The sequence below is a fragment of the Pezoporus occidentalis genome, unplaced genomic scaffold (genome assembly GCF_034315485.1).
Source record: "Pezoporus occidentalis ecotype Australia unplaced genomic scaffold, CSIRO_AGI_Poc_V1 ctg277, whole genome shotgun sequence".
In the NCBI taxonomy this organism is placed as follows: Eukaryota; Metazoa; Chordata; class Aves; order Psittaciformes; family Psittacidae; genus Pezoporus; species Pezoporus occidentalis.
The window spans coordinates 383,386-404,437 of NW_026914686.1; the positions used below are offsets into that span (position 1 = coordinate 383,386).

The 21,052-nt window shown below is 46.0% G+C and overlaps 1 protein-coding gene across 4 annotated transcripts in view; it reads left to right on the forward strand.

Annotated features, from left to right (window-relative positions):
• Window positions 1–21,052, forward strand: part of MAP3K3 (mitogen-activated protein kinase kinase kinase 3) — a 37,815-nt gene that overhangs the window by 10,586 nt on the left and 6,177 nt on the right. For 3 of the 4 annotated variants that reach the window (XR_009966042.1, XM_062625129.1, XM_062625128.1), the window contains exons 5-16: window positions 2,766–2,865; window positions 4,077–4,190; window positions 6,906–7,026; window positions 10,211–10,344; window positions 10,970–11,043; window positions 12,584–12,651; window positions 12,865–12,957; window positions 13,763–13,954; window positions 15,659–15,807; window positions 17,565–17,696; window positions 18,434–18,563; window positions 20,007–20,184. Coding sequence is in view for 3 of the 4 variants with exons in the window: in XM_062625129.1 (XP_062481113.1) it covers window positions 2,766–2,865; window positions 4,077–4,190; window positions 6,906–7,026; window positions 10,211–10,344; window positions 10,970–11,043; window positions 12,584–12,651; window positions 12,865–12,957; window positions 13,763–13,954; window positions 15,659–15,807; window positions 17,565–17,696; window positions 18,434–18,563; window positions 20,007–20,184 (1,485 nt within the window). In the remaining variant the exon portion in view is untranslated. The remainder of the gene's footprint in view (window positions 1–2,765; window positions 2,866–4,076; window positions 4,191–6,905; window positions 7,027–10,210; window positions 10,345–10,969; window positions 11,044–12,583; window positions 12,652–12,864; window positions 12,958–13,762; window positions 13,955–15,658; window positions 15,808–17,564; window positions 17,697–18,433; window positions 18,564–20,006; window positions 20,185–21,052) is intronic. The other variant, XM_062625132.1, reaches the window with a different exon arrangement.

Genomic DNA, 21,052 nt, shown 5'->3' on the forward strand with positions numbered 1-21,052 from the left:
AGCTGGAAGGTGCGGCCACCTTTGTCAGCCAGATCTTGTCAGCACTCTCCTGTATCAAAGGCATTGTGTGCCCTGCAGAGAAGGACTTGGGGGTGTTGGTTGATGAGAAATTGAACATGAGCCAGCTTCAGTGTGTGCTTGAGCCCAGAAACCAGCCATATCCTGGGCTGCATCAAAAGGAGCGTGACCAGCAGGTCGAGGGAGGGGATTCTGCCCCTCTGCTCTGCTCTGGTGAGACTCCACTTGCAGCATTGTGTGCAGTTCTGGTGTCCTCAGCATAAGAAGGACATGGAGCTGTTGGAGCAAGGCCAGAGGAGCCCACGAGGATGATCAGGGGACTGGAGCACCTCCCATATGAAGATAGGCTGAGAACATTGGGGCTGTTCAGCCTGAAGAAATGAAGCTGCATGGAGACCTCAGAGCAGCTTCCAGTGTCTGAAGGGGGCTACAAGGATGCTGGAGAGGGACTCTTCATCAGGGACTGGAGTGGTAGGACAAGGGGTGATGGTCAGACTGAAACAGGGGAAGTTCAGGTTGTATATAAGGAAGAAGGGTGGTGAGGCACTGGAATGGGTTGCCCCAGGAAGTTGTGAATGCTCCATCCCTGGCAGCTTTCAAAGCCAGGTTGGATGGTTGGAACTGGATGATCTTAAGGTCCTTTCCAACCCAAACCATTCTATGGTTCCATGACTACAGCAGAGCACTGTGTGATGTGTCACAAGTTCTTGTGCTACCACGTTAGGGCAAGGGAACTCGGAAGCAAAATCTTGTCACCGCAGTGCTGTCATCTTGCCTTTCTTCTGCCTGAGTGCTTTTCAGGTGGCACAGAGGGAAAAGAAAGGGTGGGCTTTTTTCTGAAGTAACATTAAAATGAAAAGGTTGATTGTGTTCTAGTCTAATTATGCAGTGACCCTCGCCTGAATTCCCCATTCCCAAAGTGGTATGCAGTTACAGACAGCGAGCTTGCACTGAGAATGTAAGTGTGTGTGCTTGGTTTCAGAGGAGCTGCCAGATCTAACCACAAATATTTAAGGTGGTCAGGCAGGAATGGGCTCCTTAAACCCTGCAGTCCATGATTTTGCGTTAGAAGAGTGCACAGAGGGTTTTTAAACTAATAGAGTTTGTGGCACCTGAGAACAACACTGCTTTTGAATGCATTGAGTGTAGAATGGAAGCCTTTATAAGGGCCTTCGGTTCAACTGAGAGCTAAATTACGTTTGTATGGGGCCAGAGCAGTGTAATTTCATGGATGGGTTTCGTGGTAATACGTTGGAAATGTTATTGTGGGCTGCTTTTTAACAAGGACAATTCTTTCTAAAGAGCTAAATGTTGCAGGTCTGAGAGCACAATGAGCCCTTCCTGGGAAGGGGCTGGGGAAGCCAGTGAACACTGGAGCTATTTAAAACAAAAGCTGCACATCGGGAAAGGTTACCCAGTGCTGGCAAAGCAGGCTGATGGACATCTTGGCAACTGAGCCTTCTATCCAAAGCATGAGCTCGTGTGAGCTTCCCCAAAGGTGACGTGGGGTTTCACTGAGCTCCGAGAGTTGCCCTTGGGAGTGAGATGGGTCTTGAGTTTCTGTGGTCCATTCAGGTCTTCCTGTATATGCCTGATGGTAAAATAGTTGAGCAGTGCTAATAATAAAGCTTTTTGTGGCAGGACTTCAGCTATGCCAAAGCAGAGTTCTTTCAGGTTCAAGGAGAACCCAGAGAAGCTGTGGCTGCCCCATCCCTGGCAGTGTTCAAGGCCAGGTTGGACACAGGGGCTTGGAGCAAGCTGCTCCAGTGGAAGGTGTCCCTGCCTGTGGCAGGGGTTGGAGCTGGATGAGCTTTAAGCTCCCTTCAGCCCCAACCATTCCATGATATGATGTGAGTTGCAGCTGAGAGGTAAGCAGCTATCGAAGTTTTCTAATAGCTTGCAGAAGGATAGGGGCTGTCAGCTATGTCCTGGAGCTGTTTGTTCAAGCTGCCCATAGTGGAGACGCAGTGTGGCCTCGTGGCCCATGGAAGCAGATGGTGAGAAGTCTGGTTGCAGGAGCCCGAAGGCAAGAACAAGCAACCATCTGGCCTTGTGCAGCAGAGAGGTGAAAACTGGGTTTCTGAGCAGTAGATGTCCTTGGTTTGTTACAAGAGTGGGTTGTCAAGTGTAGTTCACGTTTGGATCCTCCAGTCTTGACCCAGGATATTTGACACCTGGCGAAACAGTAATAAAACCAGACCACCTTGGGAAAGGGGGGGTTCAGATTCCTTTGCATCCTCCTGCTGATGCTTCCCTCGGGAGTTCAGGACTAACTGTTGAAACCTTCCAACTGGGACCCATCTTGGAGCGTTTTAGGGAGCACCTTTTGAGTTTGGGTGCTGCACTGCTTAAAGCAAACACTTGGTTTGTTCTTTTGGGCCTTCTGCAACTTGGAATTCAGCTCTCATTGAATGTATTTGTGTTTGTGCCTGAGGCAGTACTCTTTAAGCCAAAGTTCATAGGAGATCCGTATCATGTTATGTAAAAGACATTTGTTCGTAGAGTCTTTTCTATCCAGGGATAAAGGCATGCACTCTATTTGATACCTTCCCTTGAATATTGCATTTTGACAAACCCCTTGGAAATGGGCCAGAGCTCAAGAATTCCCTGTCAAAATGATGCTTAGTAACTCAAATTAGAAAGGGTCAGTACCCACTTGAGGATGGAAGGAGAACACTTAAATGCGTCTTTCATGGCTCTGCCATCTTAATTTGATTGCAATGTCAGGAATATCTCTTTCATTCCAGAATTATCCCATTTGTCCGTCCCGTGCGCTACGAAGACGTGCAGCAGAAAGTGAAGACAGCCTTTGGGCAGCCCCTGGACCTCCACTACATGAACAATGAGGTACAGAGTGTTGGTATCAGTGTTCAGAGCGTGTATCACCCTCTCTGGATGACACCTCCTTTTCCCATCCCAAATTCTTTAGCCTTAAATTTAACTTTCAGTTCTTCCCTCTAATACCAACCATAATGGAAGCAGTGCTCTGGAGGGAAACCTGCTGATACTGACAGCACATCACACTGATGTGTGTGTTGTATGCGCATCATCATTTTGCTTCTTTCTACTGTATTTCTTGGGAGACTCTCTGTGGGAAGTAAAACCAAGGTATTTGAAGTATTTTGACTGCTGAAAGCAACTATTGCAGGCCAATATAGATAGAGTCTGAGGACTGCAGGCAGTCCCAGAGTCATTTCTTCAGCTGCCCAATAGCAGAGGCAGTATTTTGTGGTGCTTGACTACTGACCAGCCTTTTGTAACACACTTGCCTCCTGCTGGCTACAACACTTGCTGCTTATTGCCCAGCTATCAGAGGAACAAGGGGTGTTAGAGAGCAGGGGACTTCCTCGGTATGAGATGAAGGGGGGGGGGGGGGCACTGTCACTGGGAAAAGAAAGTGCCATGGGGAATAACATTTGTCTTTGAGGAGCTGGGTTGTCCATGTTAATCATCTAATGCGTTTTGTTGGCTTTCTCTCTGGACACCCAGGCTTTTCCTTGTTTCTTATTGTTGTGGTGGTGCTCTCCCACTGAGAAAGATGCAAAACCCCATTCACCAGTAGGAGCTGGACAAAAAGGAAAGGGGTTCTTCAGCATTAACAACATTCACATTGCAAGATGTGAGTGTGCTGTAGAATACAATAGAGGGTGTCTGAGAATAACTCCATGGGGTGTGATAAGTTTTAAATCCTTCTTTAAAAGTCTTCTTCACACCAGTCAGTCTCTGAAACCCAGTTCTCATTTGATCTGTAGGTCTGGATTTGTAAGTATTGGGAGACAATGTTCTCTTGCTTGTTCTTTGCAGACAGTAAACTCAGGTAGCAGTTAGTATTAGTGTGGATGGTCAATTCCTCTAAGGAATGGGTCAACCATTTCTTTGGCATGGAGTAATAAACCTTGTTGAAAAGGACATGAAGACCTTTCATTGTAATGGAATAATTGAGCCGTCAGAATGCTATCTTATACTCTGATTTTTTCCCAATGTTTATTTAAATACCTGTTGTAGGTTTATTTTTCCTGTCTTTTCTAATGACTTTTTCCTTGTTCTTTATTTTGCAGCTCTCTATTCCTTTGAAAAACCAAGATGACCTGGATAAAGCAGTAGATCTCTTAGACCGAAGCTCTAATGTGAAAAGCCTTAGAATATTATTACTGTCTCCAGACAGAAACCATGTAGGTAACAACTTCTGTGGCTGCAGCAAAATGAAGGGGGTTTTCTTACCTTTAAGTCTCTGAAACTTGATGGTAGCAACCTGTAACTGCATTCAGAAAACACTTCATCAGTTTGCTCTGCAGATAACTTATTCTACTTTTGATTAATAGGACAGTGTTGGAAGTGTATGTAATTATCTTGCCTTTCAGAAGGCACAGGTTGTCCTTGCAGACAAGCTATTAGCACTTTGTTCCTGAGTGAGAAGCCTGAGGGCAGCTCCCAGTGCTTTTTCAGTTCTGTAGCCTTAAATCCAGCCTTACTCCCTAGAAACTAAGTTGCTTTTAGCTAATAATGGGGTATTCACACTTAAGATGAATTTGATTGTGTCTCAGTTCACTTTCTGATACCACAGGTGACTGTGGCATTGAGCGTCAATGAAGTTTGTTCTTTTCAGCAGAAGAGATCATGACATGAGAAATAAGACTACAAGTCAAGCTCCCAGAGGTGCTTGTTTTAAACAGTGAACTGAACCACAAGCTGAAGAGGGCAAAAAGAGTCTGAACTTTCCTTTATTCCTGATCTGTTCCTGCAGAACTTTGTTCACTCAGCCAGTGCCTTGTTTTCAGTTAAGGTCATACAGCTTTTTGAGCCAAAGACCTTGAGAGCTTGGATGTCTTAGCTGCAAATTGCCAAATTCTCTTGAAGAGACTTGAAAGCTCTGTTAATAGCAGCTTGTTCATGTTGAGTGTTCATCCCTGTTCAAGTTCTGCACCTGTAATCCTTGGAACTGTCAGGAGAACTGAAATATACTTCTCACTATTTGATAGTCCATGTTAACAGAAATACAAAGACCTTCAGGAGTGTTAACAGCCCTTTCCCAGATGACTGGATGCCAAAAGCTGGAAAGGTGTAGGAGGGATGATGATGTTCCTTGTCCTATGCCCTTTCCCTTAACATTTGTTTCTGGCTGTTCTGAAGACAATACTTGGCAAGAAGGCCTTTGGTCTGACCTAGCATAGTCAGACTTTGTCCTGTGTTGTCAGGAAACTGTCTGTAAAAGGTGGCCTCGACTTTTGCTATAGCACAGTGAAACAGCCCTCTTTTACAGCCCTCTTTTAATGTCAGTGTCTTCAGACTGCAAACCAGATGCTAAACGATAATATCTCAGCTTTACATAAGCCACTCAGTAAATCTCATCCCTGCACCAGCCAGGAGCCAGCACTCTGGTGCTGTCCTTTTATTAGCTGTTTTTTCCTCTTTTGCTGAAAGCAGAAACAAACAGCAAAGTCTTCAGTAAGTGCCGCTGTTTCCCCCTTCTCCTCCAGCTTCCTCTGCAGCTCTTGACAGGAGAGTCCTACATGTGATAAAGCAAAAGCCCATAAGTCTGAAGGAGGTTTCTTGGCTGCATGATCTCATCCCACTGAGGGAGCGGGAAGCATTATTTTTCCTGCAGTACAGGATGCAGATTTTGTTTTGGTTGTGCTCTTTTTTGTGCTGGGGATGGAAAGGTAATGCCACGACTTTGGCACAAATAGTATCTAAACCAAATGAACTCTACAGCAGCAGCTGTGTGCCAGGTACTGAGAGCCTGTGTTGGCGAATAGCATTTATATTCATCTGCCTTGTACCTGTTTCTGTGGCTCACTTGGGCTTGCTTTTATCAAGCAACCCGCTTCTGTTGGTCCTTTCTTTCTTTTCTCTAATGGGAAGAGCTGGTTAACAGTACTACAGTCAGCCTGTCCACATGAGTGCTGGCCCCTCTGCACCCTTTATTCAACTCCCATGAATCTATTCATGGTAGAGTTTGTCATTTAAATCAGGCTCCCTCCTTACCCTGTGCCAGGAGAAGCTGGTGTCCTGGTCAGTCCTCTGTTAAGAGCTGCTGTTCCCTGTATCTCCCTGTATCACACAGAGGTGTTGCCTGCCTGAAGCTGCAGCCTCAATAGTTCCAAGTGAGCATCCTTTGGAGTCTGTAAATGCTTTGCAGTTACTTGTGGCACAAGGAAGGCAACACTTCTTGGGCAGCATCTTACTGCCATCAATTGCAAACCCATCCACCAGTTCCTCTCCCTACCAAGCATGCTGCAGTTACCCCTTCTGTCTTCTGAAACAAATCAAGGAGAGCTCCTTTAGCATGTCTCCTTTCATTCCTTTTTCTGCTTTGAAGGAGCTGAAGGCACCATGGAAAAAACCATCCTTAATGATGTTATGTCTAGGGAAGGCTGACTAAAACCAGCACAGGCAGCATTCATCTTGGCGTCTCCAAACTTGTTCTGCTCTTAAACTCTCTCGAGTTTCTTTTCACTGAGAGCATCTGAATTGTCAGTTCACTTTAAAGGTTGTGGGGAGTCAGGTTGGTGTCTGACTGCTTCTGAAAGTGTGCAGGGTTCAGAACTTACCTCTGCTGGCCAAGGTGGCTGATAGAAACTGATGGTTCTTCCATGTTCTGTTCTCTGGGGTGTTAGGAACCCCTTCTTGGTTCCACAGGTGGAAGACAAACATGGAGGCTTGTCAGTCCTGCATTGGATTTGAGGCTCTAGTTGTTTTGCTCCTGTCTTACAGAACTGTAAAGCTTGCTCTATTGCTGCCTTTTTTATTTGTGTTCTGGGAAGTTAATAGGATTTCAGGTTCTGGAACTGTTTCTCAGCTACTTTCCTGCTGCTAAACAGAATGAGGGTTTTGAAACTGTGGCCAGACTGCTCCTGGGGCTCATTTCATTTTCTTTTACCCAACAGACCAGTTCTTCGCCCCATTCTGGACTGCCCAAACAAGTCAGGATTAAAACTTCCCAGTCTGTGGGGGATGTGAGCACACCCTATCAGCAGCCAGAACCCAGAAGTAGGCATCTGTCTGTCAGTGAGTATTTCTGCCACTTTTCTTTTGTGAAGCATGCCTTTTGGGTACAAGGATTTATGGAATAGCATTTAGGAAAGCCATGAGAAACTGAAAGGTTATTCCAGGACAAAGCAGTTCAGTTTCAAAAGCTCTTAATACGTTTACAGTAGAATGTTTCAAAGTTCCTTACTAAGTTGTTGAACAGCTGAGGAGCTGCTAAAGGGGGTGTCCTAAAGCCAGATTCATTGAGGTTAGACATTTGGTAAGCTTATGCAAGTCCATTAAGCTTCTTATTTAGGTTGGCAATCATAGTTTGTGAAACCTAGATTTGATTTGGGGTTTGTTTTTATGTTGGGTTTTGGAATCTCTCCTCACTCCTGTAATGAAGCATTTTAGCAGCAGCACAGGAATTGCCACTGCATGTCCAACGTACTGCATTCCCTACCCCTTCATTCTCATCATTACCAGATGAGTAGAGCACAAGGCTCACACCATAGGTGCACAAAAGGTAATGAGAAAAGTGAGAGTAAGCTGTACCTTTGTCTCATTTCCTTTGTGTTTCTGATGGCTTAGTGGTCAGTGGAAGGGTCCATGTAAGACTCCTCTGATTTTTATGCCTTCCATCTCTCTGGATTTGTCCAAGTTGTCCCAGTTTGTGTTACAACCTCCCGGGTAACTCTACAGTCCTATTCAAATCCATGGTTGAAGGCTGCTCAGAGCAGCCTTGAAACAATGCAGTGCAGTCTTAATGACAAGTAATAAATCCAGTTCAGCTAGGATGGACGATCTCCATACTGGGGGGTCTAAACTGGAGGCAGATCCACACAAAAGTAATTGGGAGAGTAAGTTCACTAGGGAAGGACTGGAGAACTAGACCAGTAGTTCCAGCAAACCTGCTTGTATCCTGCCTAGAGTCTGCTGTGCAGTTTGCTTTTATGAAGTAGCAAACAGACAAAGTGCTGAAAGCTTGTGAAGTACGTGACTGAAACTGGGACAAAAAGAGTTTCCCCATCCTTTCTAGTTGGAAGTTAATCGTGGAAGGAGCAACATTCCTTGATCCTGTGAAGAAGGCAGAGTATCCACGCACTGGAAATGTGTCTGAACACCACATTTCTTTTTGCACAGACAAATTCAGTGCCAGAAATATTCTATTAACAAAAAAAAAAAAAAAATCTCCTTTATTGGCATTCTGAAGTATCCAAATAATGATGCCAAAGCTAACAGACTGTACCGAGTGTCTGTCATGGGTAAACTGTATAGTAATAAGGGGCCCCTTCTGTATTCTAGTTGTACAGACTTTTTCCTCTTATCCCAGCTTATGGATGATTCCTGATTATTACCCTGTCATTCACCAATCAAGTAAGCATTGGTTTTCTTTGCTGAACATGTCAAAGTACCAGGCTCTTACGTTATTAAGAGCTCCAGTTCTGTCAGAGGTCTGATAGTAATTCAGCAGTAGCTCAGTCTTCCTTCTCTTTTCCTATCTTTGATTGGGAAGAGGATTGTGCTCCTGTTTTGTAGTCTTTCAGGCATGGAGACTTTTCCTATTTTCTACCACAACAGAAGTCAACAGCAGTTGTCTGCAAGCAGATGTATCTGTAGTGCCTGTCTTCTGAAGCGGATGGGCCTCAAGCCTGCAGTCGCCAAGGCAGAGGGTTGGAAGTAAAGATAACTTTTAGTTTAAAACATTAAAAAAAAGGCAAAAAGCTGCTCAGAATTCTGGCAGCACTTGTGTTTTTTCCACTCACTTCCTTTGATATACACTGATTTAGTGCCGACTTCCTTTTCCTGCCCAGTGATGGTGGCCTTTCCACAATAGCGGCTGGGTCGGTGCCAGCAGGACTCGGGCTCCCTTTGGCCAGCCGTGCCATTGGATCGGAAGGAGTGAAAGTGTGCTCCCGGCCCCAGTGCAGCCCCAAAGCACACTCTCTTGTTTATCTCCACACCAGTTGGCCGGTAACACCACGTGAGGCCTGCAGAGCCACTTGGTAGCTTTAAGCAGTAGGTTACTTTGGAGCTCACGCCCCCCATGCACTCTAAGCCAGCCTTGAGTTGTTGAGTCCCTTTTTCCTACCGCAGTCCTCCAAAAGATGGGTCTCTGCTTTGCAGTGAGCTTCTGCTGATGTTTGCCTTCACTCTGTATTACAATAACTGCTGTAGAAAATATTTTCCTTGGGAGAGGATTTGCTGATCTTTACCCATCTTTCATAGCACCTGAGTACACACAGATAATGAAAGACAGCGTGGTAAAGAGCATAGATCTTAAAACAGATCTTCATGGGTGACCTTGAGTAGATTGGCTGAAGCACAGCATGTCTTGGAGCTCCCAGGGTGACTTGGTGGGAGCTGCAGGTGGATGGCTCACTGCAAAGAGGGATTTTGTATTTTCCTCTTTCAAAAGTGTCATCAGCTTTGAGATCTGCAAGGGAAAAACATAAATCCAGGGGGTAATGTTTCTCTCAGTAGGTAGCACAACAGAAACTCTTTAGGTAGTACTGTGCACAGATGAGTACAATGGTTTTCTCCCCTTTGGGCCCCTAAACATCCTCTCTGCCCATGTAGCAACCTCATGTAAGTAACAGACACTGCAGAATTGACCAAAGTAATTGTATAGTTTTGGGCTTACACAGTGAAACAGACATCTGGGGCTCTTTACAAAGGTAACAGTGCTCCCATGGCATCCTGCAATTGCTCAGTGTGCATATAATTTGTCCAAGTTGTCCCAGTTGGGGACAACAATTATGACCAGCAGAAATAGTGCTGTCACTCAGGGTAAATGGTACCAGTTAAAGCAAACTTAAGGCAGAAGATAGGTCGTTCTGACAAGTGTTTTGTTAAGTGAAGATTAACAGTGTGGTTCATGTCCAAAAGCCAGGGATTCCTGGAGTCCTCTTCCCCCCTTAGATACTGAAACTCAGAAGGTTGAGCAGGATTGAGTAGAAATAGGTGAGTGCTGTGTTAGGGTCTTCAATAATGCTATGTAGTATCTAAAATGACAGTACAGGTGCTTATGGAACAATCTCCTTTCTTGCATGGCACCTCCTGGTTCCATTTCTATCCAGACTGTAGTGTTAAGGTTCACTACAGAGTTGCTGTGGTCATAGAGGTCTCGTGTTAGAGGTGAGGCGTTGGATTCTGTGTACATGCACGTGCAGTCTCCTTTCAAGCAGCATTCATACCCAAACTGTGCTTCTTTCCGGCCCAGGTTCCCAGAACACAGGCCGAAGTTCACCACCTCCTGGGTACGTTCCAGAGAGGCAGCAGCGCATTGCTCGGCAGGGTTCCTACACCAGCATAAACAGTGAAGGAGAATTCATCCCAGAAACCAGTGAGCAGTGTGTAAGTATGAGCATTAGGGGGGAAAAAACTAAGTCCACCAGTTAAGGAACTCTCTGGGCCCTCCCACTTCATAATATTCACTAGCTGTAGTTGCATTAGCACCTAGTAGTAACTGCTCTGTTCATTTAAACTGTGCTTCAGACTCGTTTGTAGATGTACAGGTTCAAAGCCTTTGTTGCAGTGCCAGGAGTTGCCTTGTGAATCAGGCATTGTCTGTTCACCTCTGAATGAGCACTTTTGGTGGGTGTCACACATGTGCACTCAGGTTTGTTTGACCCTCCTGCATTTGAAACGGCTTTCTCTATTCAAAGAGTAGGAAGTAAGGCCAAAGGGCGATGTGCAGGTGGACGCAGCAATGCAGCAGCAGCAGAGATTCTGTTCCTGAATTCAGTTGGGATCAAAACACAGCCCAAGGCTGACTTGAACTTCGACACCTAAAGCAATGTCTCAAATTTGATATGTCCTTAATTTCTGTGGGAGGATAAATGTAGATTCTAAATAGCTTTAGACTCCCCTCTTTATCTGGACATCTCTAAGCAAGCAGTAGTGGGCTCTGATCCTCCTGCACAGCCTCTTAGGCATTAGATTGAACTGATGTTACCATGTGATTTCTTCTGTGTTGCAGATGCTGGACCCTTTAAGCAGCGCTGAAAACTCAGTATCAGGAAGCTGCCAGTCCTTGGACAGGTCAGCAGACAGGTACAAATGTACAAGCTGTTAGGAACTTACATGCTGAAATCAAAATGCCAGTTGTACTTCTGCAAAAGTCTGTTTTCCAGCTCATACATTTGCTTGGAGGGAAATAGGAACTTATTTCCTACCTATATCCCAATATATTTCTTGAAGAGAACAAATTGTATCATAAGACTGGTTTATTGTCTGGCAAAACCAGACACCAACCAACTGGTGCTTCATTAGCTCTGTGTTACAGATACAGAGTTCTGAAGCATGCCTACATCTGGCTGCAGCATCTTTAAATCTCCTTTAGACAAGGCTCTACTTGCTCATTTAAAAGGAGAAAAGAAACAACTACTCTAAGGTTACAGAAATACACCGTTAGAGTAAGATCTCTGTGTGCTGCAAGGTAGAATATTAATACCAAAGGTAAAGAAAGGGGCTTTTCCTTGGATGAAGAGTTTGTCGTAGTCTGATGCTCTAGATCTTTTTCTTCCCTTTCTTTGCCATTGGTGTTGAGGTGTTATGGGCAGTTGTAGATTCTATTAACTTGAATAGCAGCTGTGGCTTCCCAGCACCTGTAACATTGGGCTTCAGCATGTTTTTAAGGTTCCTCCAAGCTGATTCCTGTGTAGGCTTTTTTGTCCAGCGCTGGAGGTTTGGGTTTGTAGCTCTTCACTTCCTCCAGTTTGTGGAGGCACAAGGAAGCGCTTACAGTTAACCTGTGAATACGAACACATTCATTTGGGGAGGGCATTGCTAATTTGTTACCTGTCCTTCTCTCCTCTTTTCCTGCCCTGAGTGGAGGAGTGCTGGGGGGAGAAAGCCTTCCTAGTTGGTTGTTATAGGAGTGGGCATCATTAGGGGAAGCTGCTGTTCTTTGTGTAGGAGGAAAGGAGTCTCACTTGGGAGTCTGAAAGCTGTATCAGGCTTACTCCGTTTCCACTAGTTAACAAAAATAGAAGTGAAATAACATGGCTTTGGCAGTGATGGAGTTTGTGTGATCTCTTAAGAGATGGTAACAACCTTCTGCCAAACAAGGGGGACCAGACTAGGACTGCTTGAGGAGTCCTGCTTACTGCAGAGAAATGGGAGGGTTATAAGCAGTGTCTGCCATCAGCTGCGAGTAGAGAGGAAAATGCACTGAGGTTTTCAGGAGAGGAGCTCACCCTCATGGTAAATCACTGGGGACAGTAGTCCCCATTCTCTACTGCCCTGTGAGCAATGTGAGGATGATACCCTGTTCTGCTCCTCCTCTTAGCCTTGCTTTTAACCTTCCACATCATGTGTCTAAAGGAAGCACTTGCTCTTATACCACAGACTGGGGAGCAGCTGAATAAATGTCACAAACTGAACAGAAATAGCTGTCCGTGTTGGAAAGATGGTCTGGTTGTCTGGGGCTAAGCCTGGCTTAGCTCTGCAGGTGTAGTGTGCAGTCATTGCAAGGACATGGATTTGCAGCTCACTGTTACTGGTGTGCAGATATATTAGCTTGTATTTAAAGTCCACGTAAGTTTTACTCGAGTGGATTGTAAATCTTACTCTTGCTTTCTTTCTTCAATAGTCCTTCTTTTCGGAAGTCACGGATGTCCAGGGCACAAAGCTTTCCTGATAATAGACAGGAGTTCTCAGGTATGTCGGTGTCCAGTGTAAAGATCCAGACATGCTGGCTCCCCTCCATGCTTGCTGGGATTGTATAAATAGAAGACCTGGGGATATGTTGATTGCAAAGTTGTGAAGTTTATTTCCTCTTCCTAAAAGGATCCTGCTCTTACAGCAAAATTGTGTCATTAGAACATAGACTTTATGAAGAAGCCTCACTCCTCTCTTTACATCTCCTTCCAGACCGTGAGAATCAGATCTATGACAAAGCAGGGAAAGGTGGGACCTATCCCCGGCGCTACAACGTCTCCATGCAGCACAAAGACTACAGCGATGGTGAGTTGTTTCCAGACCTTCAGTTCCAGGCTTGAACAAGAACGTGAGGCAATGGCAACCTCTAGGGGCAAGTGGAACTCTGAGTTGAAGAGTCTGGAAGTGCCCTGGTCCTTGCAGTTAGTGCTAGAGTTAATGCTGCCGTGCATGTTGCCACATCCTCGTAGCAAGCCATGATGCCTGTTTGTAATTCTGTGCTTAGTTTGTCCTTCTGGGGGTATCCTGGCTGACCAGTGAGGGTTGAGCAATGGACGTAGTTATTAACCTTGGTCATATGTAGTGGGTTCCTACCTCAGGGGTTCATTTTGCTTTGCTAATTCACAATACAAACTTGCTTCAGGGTCTTACAAATATACCAGTGACTTAAAGAATCACATCCCTGCTCGTCAGATGGCTTTATGCAAATGAATTTCTCAACCAAGAGCTGCAAGTTTTTTCCCTGTATTTGATTTGCATAATGAAAGTTCATGCATGGTATCTAGAAAGTCATTCTGTCTGTGTAGCTGTTAACAGGCTTTGGAGCTTGGGTGGTAGCCTGTATAGATTCTTACTTTGGAAGGCAACTTTAGATCTGAGGGGAGTTTTCTCTGCCTTCTGCTTTGGGAATGATCCAAAGCTGTACTGAACTCAAGCAGCATCAGCCCTGAGCGGTTATATTTTTGCATCTTCTCTGCTTCGCAGTAGATTCTACTCAATGGGAACAGAGCAGAATATGTTCTTTCTCTCCCTTCTCTACAGTGCTCGACCTCCAGAGCACTTCTTTCCACTTGGAAGCGTGTTACCTAAAAATGGTCCTTTCTGTCCTCAGGTCGCAGGACATTTCCCCGGATACGGCGTCACCAAGGGAATCTCTTCACCTTGGTGCCTTCAAGTCGTTCCTTAAGCACCAATGGGGAAAACCTAGGCCTGGCATTGCAGTACCTGGACCCCCGGGGCCGCCTGCGGAGCGCCGACAGTGAAAATGCCCTTGGTGTGCAGGAGAGGAACATTCCCACCAAATGTAAGTAGGAGTCATCCTGGTGGTAACGGGGGAAAGGCCTCCTGGGGTTAGAGGCAAGAAGGACTTCTAGAGATGAACTCCAGACCCAATACATAACCATAGCTGATTTTAACAAGGCATTCAAAACCACATAGAATCATAGAATCCCAGAATGCTTTCAGCTGGAAGAGACCTTAAAGCTCACCCAGCTCCAACCCCTGCCACAGGCAGGGACCCCTTCCACTGGAGCAGCTTGCTCCAAGCCCCTGTGTCCAACCTGGCCTTGAGCACTCCCAGGGATGGGGCAGCCACAGCTTCTCTGGGCACCCTGTGCCAGCGCCTCAGCACCCTCACAGGGAAGAGCTTCTGCCTAAGAGCTCATCTCAGTCTCCCCTCTGGCAGGTTAAAGCCATTCCCCTTGGCCTGTCCCTACAGGCCCTTGTCCAAAGCCTCTCTCCAGCTTTCCTGCAGCCCCTTTAGGCACTGGAGCTGCTCTGAGGTCTCCTCTTCAGGAGCCTTCTCTTCTCCAGGCTGCCCCAGCCCAGCTCTCTCAGCCTGGCTCCAGAGCAGAGCTGCTCCAGCCCTCGCAGCACCTCCATGGCCTCCTCTGCACTCGCTCCAGCAGCTCCACGTTCCTCTTGTGCTGCTGCCCCAGAGCTGGATCAGGACTGCACGGGGGTGTCCCCAGAGTGCAGCAGAGGGGCAGGATCCCCTCCCTGAGCTGCTGCTCACGCTCTGGGGGTGCAGCCCAGTACACGGGGGCGGTTCTGCGCTCAAGCGCACACTGAAGCTGGGTCATGGGGAGCTTCTCATTGACCAGCACCACCAAGTCCTTCTCCTCAGGGCTCCTCTCAATCCAGTCTCTATAATTCCATGGCTGTGTTTTGAGACCCATTTGTTAAAGCCTTTCTATCTTTCATGTGCTCCTTAGTAGAAAGGTTTACTTCTGTGTTGATGTCATCCCTGGGTCGTTTTGTCGGGAAAATTTACATTGTTAATAAAAAATAAGACAATGAATGATTTCTGATGAACTTCAGCTATCCTGTACACAAACTAAAGGATCAAAATGAAGGCATTAATGCAGCAGAGTAGGTAACACCATAAAACACTGATTGGCAGGAAATCTGACTACATTAGATACGGCAGAGCTCATCTTTCAGCTCTTCTGTATCTTCACACTGTCCAGATGGCTTGTTCCTGTCTTCGTTTTTAGAGTTTCTTGTTAGACTCCTCATCATTGGCTGCATTGCACTGCACAAGGCTGGTGGTGTCTTATCAAAGTACTGGTCTTTGCAGGGTATGCTTTGGTGTTAAGCGCAGTCTGAAAACCTGTCCTGAGGTGTTAATCTCTGGGTCAGGAGACCACTGCTTGTGCGGTGCAGTAGAACAATGAGAACTCAGCATTCCCTCTGATGTAATATCCTGCTGGGCTATTGGAGACGGCTGTTTTAGCTGGTCCTCAGATATATATTTGTTAAAGTCTGATTGTTCAGCAGATAAAGAAGATATCTGCACTGTGCTTACGTTATGGCTCCTACCCTATCACTCTCTAGTAGGGAATTATGACTTCTAATTCTTCTGCTGCAGAGATAGCCTTGCAGTGAAACCCTTCCCACTGCAAAATACCTTTTCCAATCTCAGCATGATGGAGATTGATCTTTGAAGAGCTCTCCATTATCTTGAAATGATCAAATGAAAAGAGAAATGATTGCTGTTCTCTTTCAGCTCCGAGTGCTCCAATAAACTGGCGACGAGGGAAACTGCTGGGCCAAGGTGCCTTTGGTCGTGTGTATCTGTGCTATGATGTGGATACGGGCAGAGAGCTTGCAGCTAAGCAGGTCCAGTTTGATCCAGAGAGTCCTGAAACAAGCAAGGTAATTCTCATCACAGCTTCTAAAACCCTGTAAGATCTTCTCAAGTGCCTGGATCTGTCTGTCCTCCAAAGCTGGCACCTTCCTTAGTTTATCCTGGGGTTTCAAGTCATGTGGAGAGGAATAGGAGTCATTATTCTGTAAGATTAACTTCAGCCTGGAACTAAAATCCATTTTCTGGCTTCGTTTTTGGCTCTCCTTTCTCAGCTTTTTGGTTTGTTGCCAGGTTACTTGAGGAATACTAGACTGCCCTGTGTTCCTGGTTAGGCATGGATGTGAATGAAACTAACCCCAGGAAAAAATAGGACTTTTATTTGGTTCTAAACAAAAAAAAAAGACTGCATGCACTTGGAAAATCCACTTTCTGAGCTTATATGGTAGGCCCTGTATCAAGTGTATTATTTACTTGCTTCCTCTTCTGAATTCTTCCTGTCCTCAAAACAAACTGAGCTGTGGTGTCAGTACATCAAGAACAGGAATATGACAACACATTGGAAACAGTGGAGATGGGAAGGGGCACCTTAAATTACAGGTTAGCACCCAGGTCCCTGCACAATGAACGCAGCTGGAATGGCTGTTAAGTTCTTTGTTAGTATTTTAACAATGTGCCAATTTCCCAGTGTTGAACAAATTCACTTTGAGCTGGAATAACTGATCCATGAAGACTGAATTATCTTGATTTTAGATGAGATACCAGTGCCAAGTCCTAACTTAGTTCCTACAACTGTCTCTGTTGTAAACCAGACAGTAACTGAGCCAGAGAAGAACAGCCTGGAATGTTCACTGCAGCTCCAATCCTTAAACTATCAGTTTGCCCAATTAAGCAACTTCCTCAGATTCCACATATCTCTGCAGCAGCCAGGTCCTTGCTCTTGAGGAGAGGAGCTGCATCCTCTCCCAAAGGGAGAGAAGTGAACCTGGCACCTTCCAGTAGCAGGAGTGGAGAGAGGGAACTGGGATTAATTTTGGGGAAACCATCATTCTTTTTCCCATATATCTGCATGCTCTGATATCTTTAGTCATCCTGTTCATTCCCTGCATTCTTGAAGAACCTGATACTTTTCCTGGGCAACAAACATCTCTGCTTCAGTCTGGAATTGTTGGATAGCCTGTGTGCTGTGATACCCTGTTTTCTGTGGCAATAATAAACCAAAGAATCTGGATCATATGCGATAGCTGCAGATTGTGTGAAGTAAGAGAGGAAGCTGTTTCTGAGTTGATTCAAGTAAAACCATCAGCTGGAATCAGAACAGGACTGTGTAGGAGCTCTTAGCACCTGTAGTCTTGCTGTCTCCCTTGCTTGGGTTGAGGTTCCTACAGAAGGGTTCCAGGCAATGCTGTAACTGTGTGTTCAGTGCTTCTGCATAATGGAAATTAACACTCGGTGTCCTCAGCTTGGGGGTGAGAAGGAAGGTTGTAGCTGTGGTGCTCATGAAGAATGCTTCCAAACAACTTGGCTAAAACCATTCAGCTACAGAATCAAGACGAGAAACAGCTTTTTCTGGTGCTAAATCCATTTCTGGATGGTGGACCCATGTTCTGTCAAGGCTTCTGCTCCAATACTTACCTGCTTATTACACAGTAAGGATTAATGTGAAACATCAGTAATGTTTGCCTGTTCCAAGAAGTAGGTGAACCAGTGCCATGGATTAGACTTCTTCAGTGTAGTGGTGGTCTCATATTGTCAGTGACTTGGACGCATTTATGAGGATGGAATATTTCTGGGGCCAGAACCTCATTTTCTCCTTCAACATCCATAGGAAGTGAGTGCCCTGGAGTGTGAAATTCAGCTGCTGAAGAACCTCCAGCACGAGCGCATTGTTCAGTATTACGGTTGCTTACGGGATCGAGCAGAGAAGACCTTAACCATCTTCATGGAGTACATGCCAGGGGTAAGAGCTGACACAAGCAGTGCAGTCACAGATCATACAGTCAGACAAGTGGGTTTATTAGTTGGTGTGATCACTCTATGTAATCCACCTAATACCCTCTTAGTTGTCCCACTTTCTCATGCTGGGTTATAATCATAGAATCACAGAATGGTTTGGCTTGGAAGGGACACCTTCCACTAGAGCAGCTTGCTCCAAGCCCCATTCAACCTGGCCTAGAACACTGCCAGGGCTGGGGCAGCCACAACTTCTCTGGGCACCCTGTGCCAGCGCCTCAGCAGCTCTCTTCATTAGTCACTAAAGGCAGTTCTTTTCTTCAGTCTAAATTTGTTCTACCAAAGTACTTCAAAGGACTTGGGCCAACTTGTAAACGAGGCTCAATGAATGAGCAGTCTCATATAGTACAGCAAATGAGGCTAAAAGCGACCCTGCGAAAGGGAGGGTTTTGATCTGGACCAGTCTGCTAATCTATTTTATTGCTTGTCTTCACAAGCAGTTGTACCAGCACAGCTCAAGAGTGGAGGAACCAGAACCTCCTTAAGCTGTTTTTGCCATAAAGCATGTCCTTGCTTTTCTTAAAAGGAGCTTCTTAGGGCAAAATGCTCTAAGAGCCTCTTAGAAAGGCTTTAGGAGACAGTTGTGTGTATAACCCACTTACCGCTCATGGGAATTGAATGGAGACTGCAAGGTGTGTGGTTTGGCATTTCTTCACCAACCCTTCCTGTTTGCTTTTGGTGCAGGGGTCAGTGAAGGACCAGCTGAAGGCTTATGGTGCTCTCACGGAAAACGTAACCCGAAAATACACTCGCCAGATTCTCGAGGGAGTCTCGTACCTTCACAGCAACATGATTGTGCACAGGGACATAAAAGGTGAGAGCAGCTGATGATTGATGTCTGTCCCACGTGCTAAAGGAACTCTGGAAACAGAAGTGTCGGGGCTCCTGAACATGGCTTTGCTCAGTTTGTCCCATTGTGGTCTTGTGTTCATGTGCACAGCTTAAGGAACCTGATGTCCTAGGCTGGGTAAGGGAAGTTGGGCTGTTCTCTCCAGGACCTGAGAGCCAAAGTCCTGTTTCTCAGGTGGCAGGCATACCAATTGCCATCAGGACTCTGTGCCTGTCCTTGACAATCCTGCTTACATCTGGCTCTTGTGAGTATCCTGCCTCATCTGTGTAAGAAACCTCCAGTTTTCCATGTAGAGCCGCTGTGATTAGTCCTTAATCACCCTCTTCCCAGTATAACCCCATGGAGGCAGCCAGTCTCCTTAAGAGTTAATGGCAACAGATGTGGCAGACACCACACAAGTTCTTCTGTGCTCTAGAGGAACCAGGAGGGTTGTTCCTGCCTTCATTACATGCTCTCTGGGCTGGCAAAGGGAAAAGATGATGCTGATTCTTGAATAACACCTTGTACACCACTGAATTCAGCTCTTCCAGTGGGGAAGTGAAGTGATGAAACTATCTCCCAGCAGAAGTGCATTTTCTTTCAGGGCAGAAGGATTTCACATAGGCTCACACCATATAATGGCAACACAGGGTTCTTTATCTTATTGTGCCTTTGAAGGAAGCATTGGGTTTGGTGTCTAAGGCTTAGTTTATGTCCACATATCACAGAATCCCAGACTGGTTTGGGTTGGAGGGGGCCTTAAAGCTCATCCAGTTCCAACCCTGTGCCACAGGCAGGGACACCTTCCACTAGCCCAGCTTGCTCCAACCCCCTGTGTCCAACGTGGCCTTGAACACTGCCAGGGACGGAGCAGCCACAGCTTCTCTGGGCAGCTAAGCAAGCTACACTCTTTAAGTTTGCTTTTTATCCTGGTGCTTCATGTTCAGAACCTCTGACCCAGGAGTGGAGGTTGACTTGTTTATTGTAGGAGTTCAGAGTGTTTTCATTAGCTGCATCTGTTACCCAGCTGACCAGAAAGCAGTGATTGTACTCACCAAAGCAGCATCCCAAGGAAAGTATTTCCTACACAGCTATGTGCTATCCAGCCATTGGCCTGGGGGCCCTGCATAGGCTGAGCTGTTTACAGGCAGTGTAACAATGATGGTGCTGACTCAGCTCTGATTTCCCTTCCCCCTTCATTTCCTTGTGTTTTTCCCCTGCAGTTTTTCCCATTTACAGCCATTAGCAGTTGGCTTGTCTGCAGCCTGCATTACAGCAGTGATGCTTAGCAGCTCACCTGAGGCATAATAGGGAAAAAGCCATACCATGAGTATGGTATTTCTGGGTTGGGTGTCAGCTCCATTGGCTGTGGATCCAGCAGCTGGATTGCATGAAAACAGCTGTCTCCATTCTTTGTTTCTTGTCCAGGAGCCAATATTCTCCGTGACTCTGCTGGGAATGTGAAGCTTGGGGACTTTGGGGCCAGCAAACGGCTGCAGACAATCTGTATGTCTGGAACAGGCATCCGCTCTGTCACAGGAACACCGTACTGGATGAGCCCGGAGGTGATCAGCGGAGAAGGCTATGGGAGAAAAGCTGACGTATGGTGAGGCTTGAACCTTCTGTCCATAGATCAATTACACCTTTCCTGGAGCGAGATAAGACACACACATTCTGTCCTCCATATATCCAGCTTGTGATTCTGCCTGGATCAGAAGTTTAAGGCGAAGTGGAGGAGTTGGTTTGAACTCAAGACACGACCTGCTGCAGGCTGTGCTTTGCAGTGTCAGCATGCAACTGCTCCTGTAGTTCCTCAGGGACGATTTCCACTCATTCCTCCCTCAAACTGATAGCTGATTTTCTGTTTTCTGACTGATGCAAGGTATCCCTCCTCCTTATATCCCTCGTAAGAGAGCCTGAGGGTTGGTTAGGGAGAATCCATTCATTTGGTTATGAAATGAGAGGTGTGCTTATAACACACTGGAAATGAACAGAATGGAGAATTTGAGCTTTAGGGGAAAGATGGCCAAACCTGGAATAACACAAAAGATACAGGTCAAGATCAGAGGTGATCTGAACTATGCATGAATGGAAACTGTAGCCATGCTATTATTGGCATAGCCAGGAAACAGCCTCTGTTGAAAGAAGAGGGCCAAATGTCCTGTGTCAAAATGTTAGTTTTGGAGGCCCTAAAAAGGTGAGATGATAAAACTAAACTAAATGACAGCAACAAAAGGTGTGTCTGTGCACAGTAAAGTGAGGGCAGTGCTGTTTCCTGTACAAGCAGGGAGTGGAACGAGCTGAAATGTGTCTCGTATGGAAAGAGTTAAGTTCTGCAGACTCTCCCAGATGGGATGCTTGGGGAGAGAATGGAGCACGTGCCTTTCCCCTTGGGTTGGTGCAGTTGTGGATTTCCTCTTGGTGCTGACATCGGTCCATTCCCATCAAAGAGACGCTGCTGTTGGCTGGGCTCC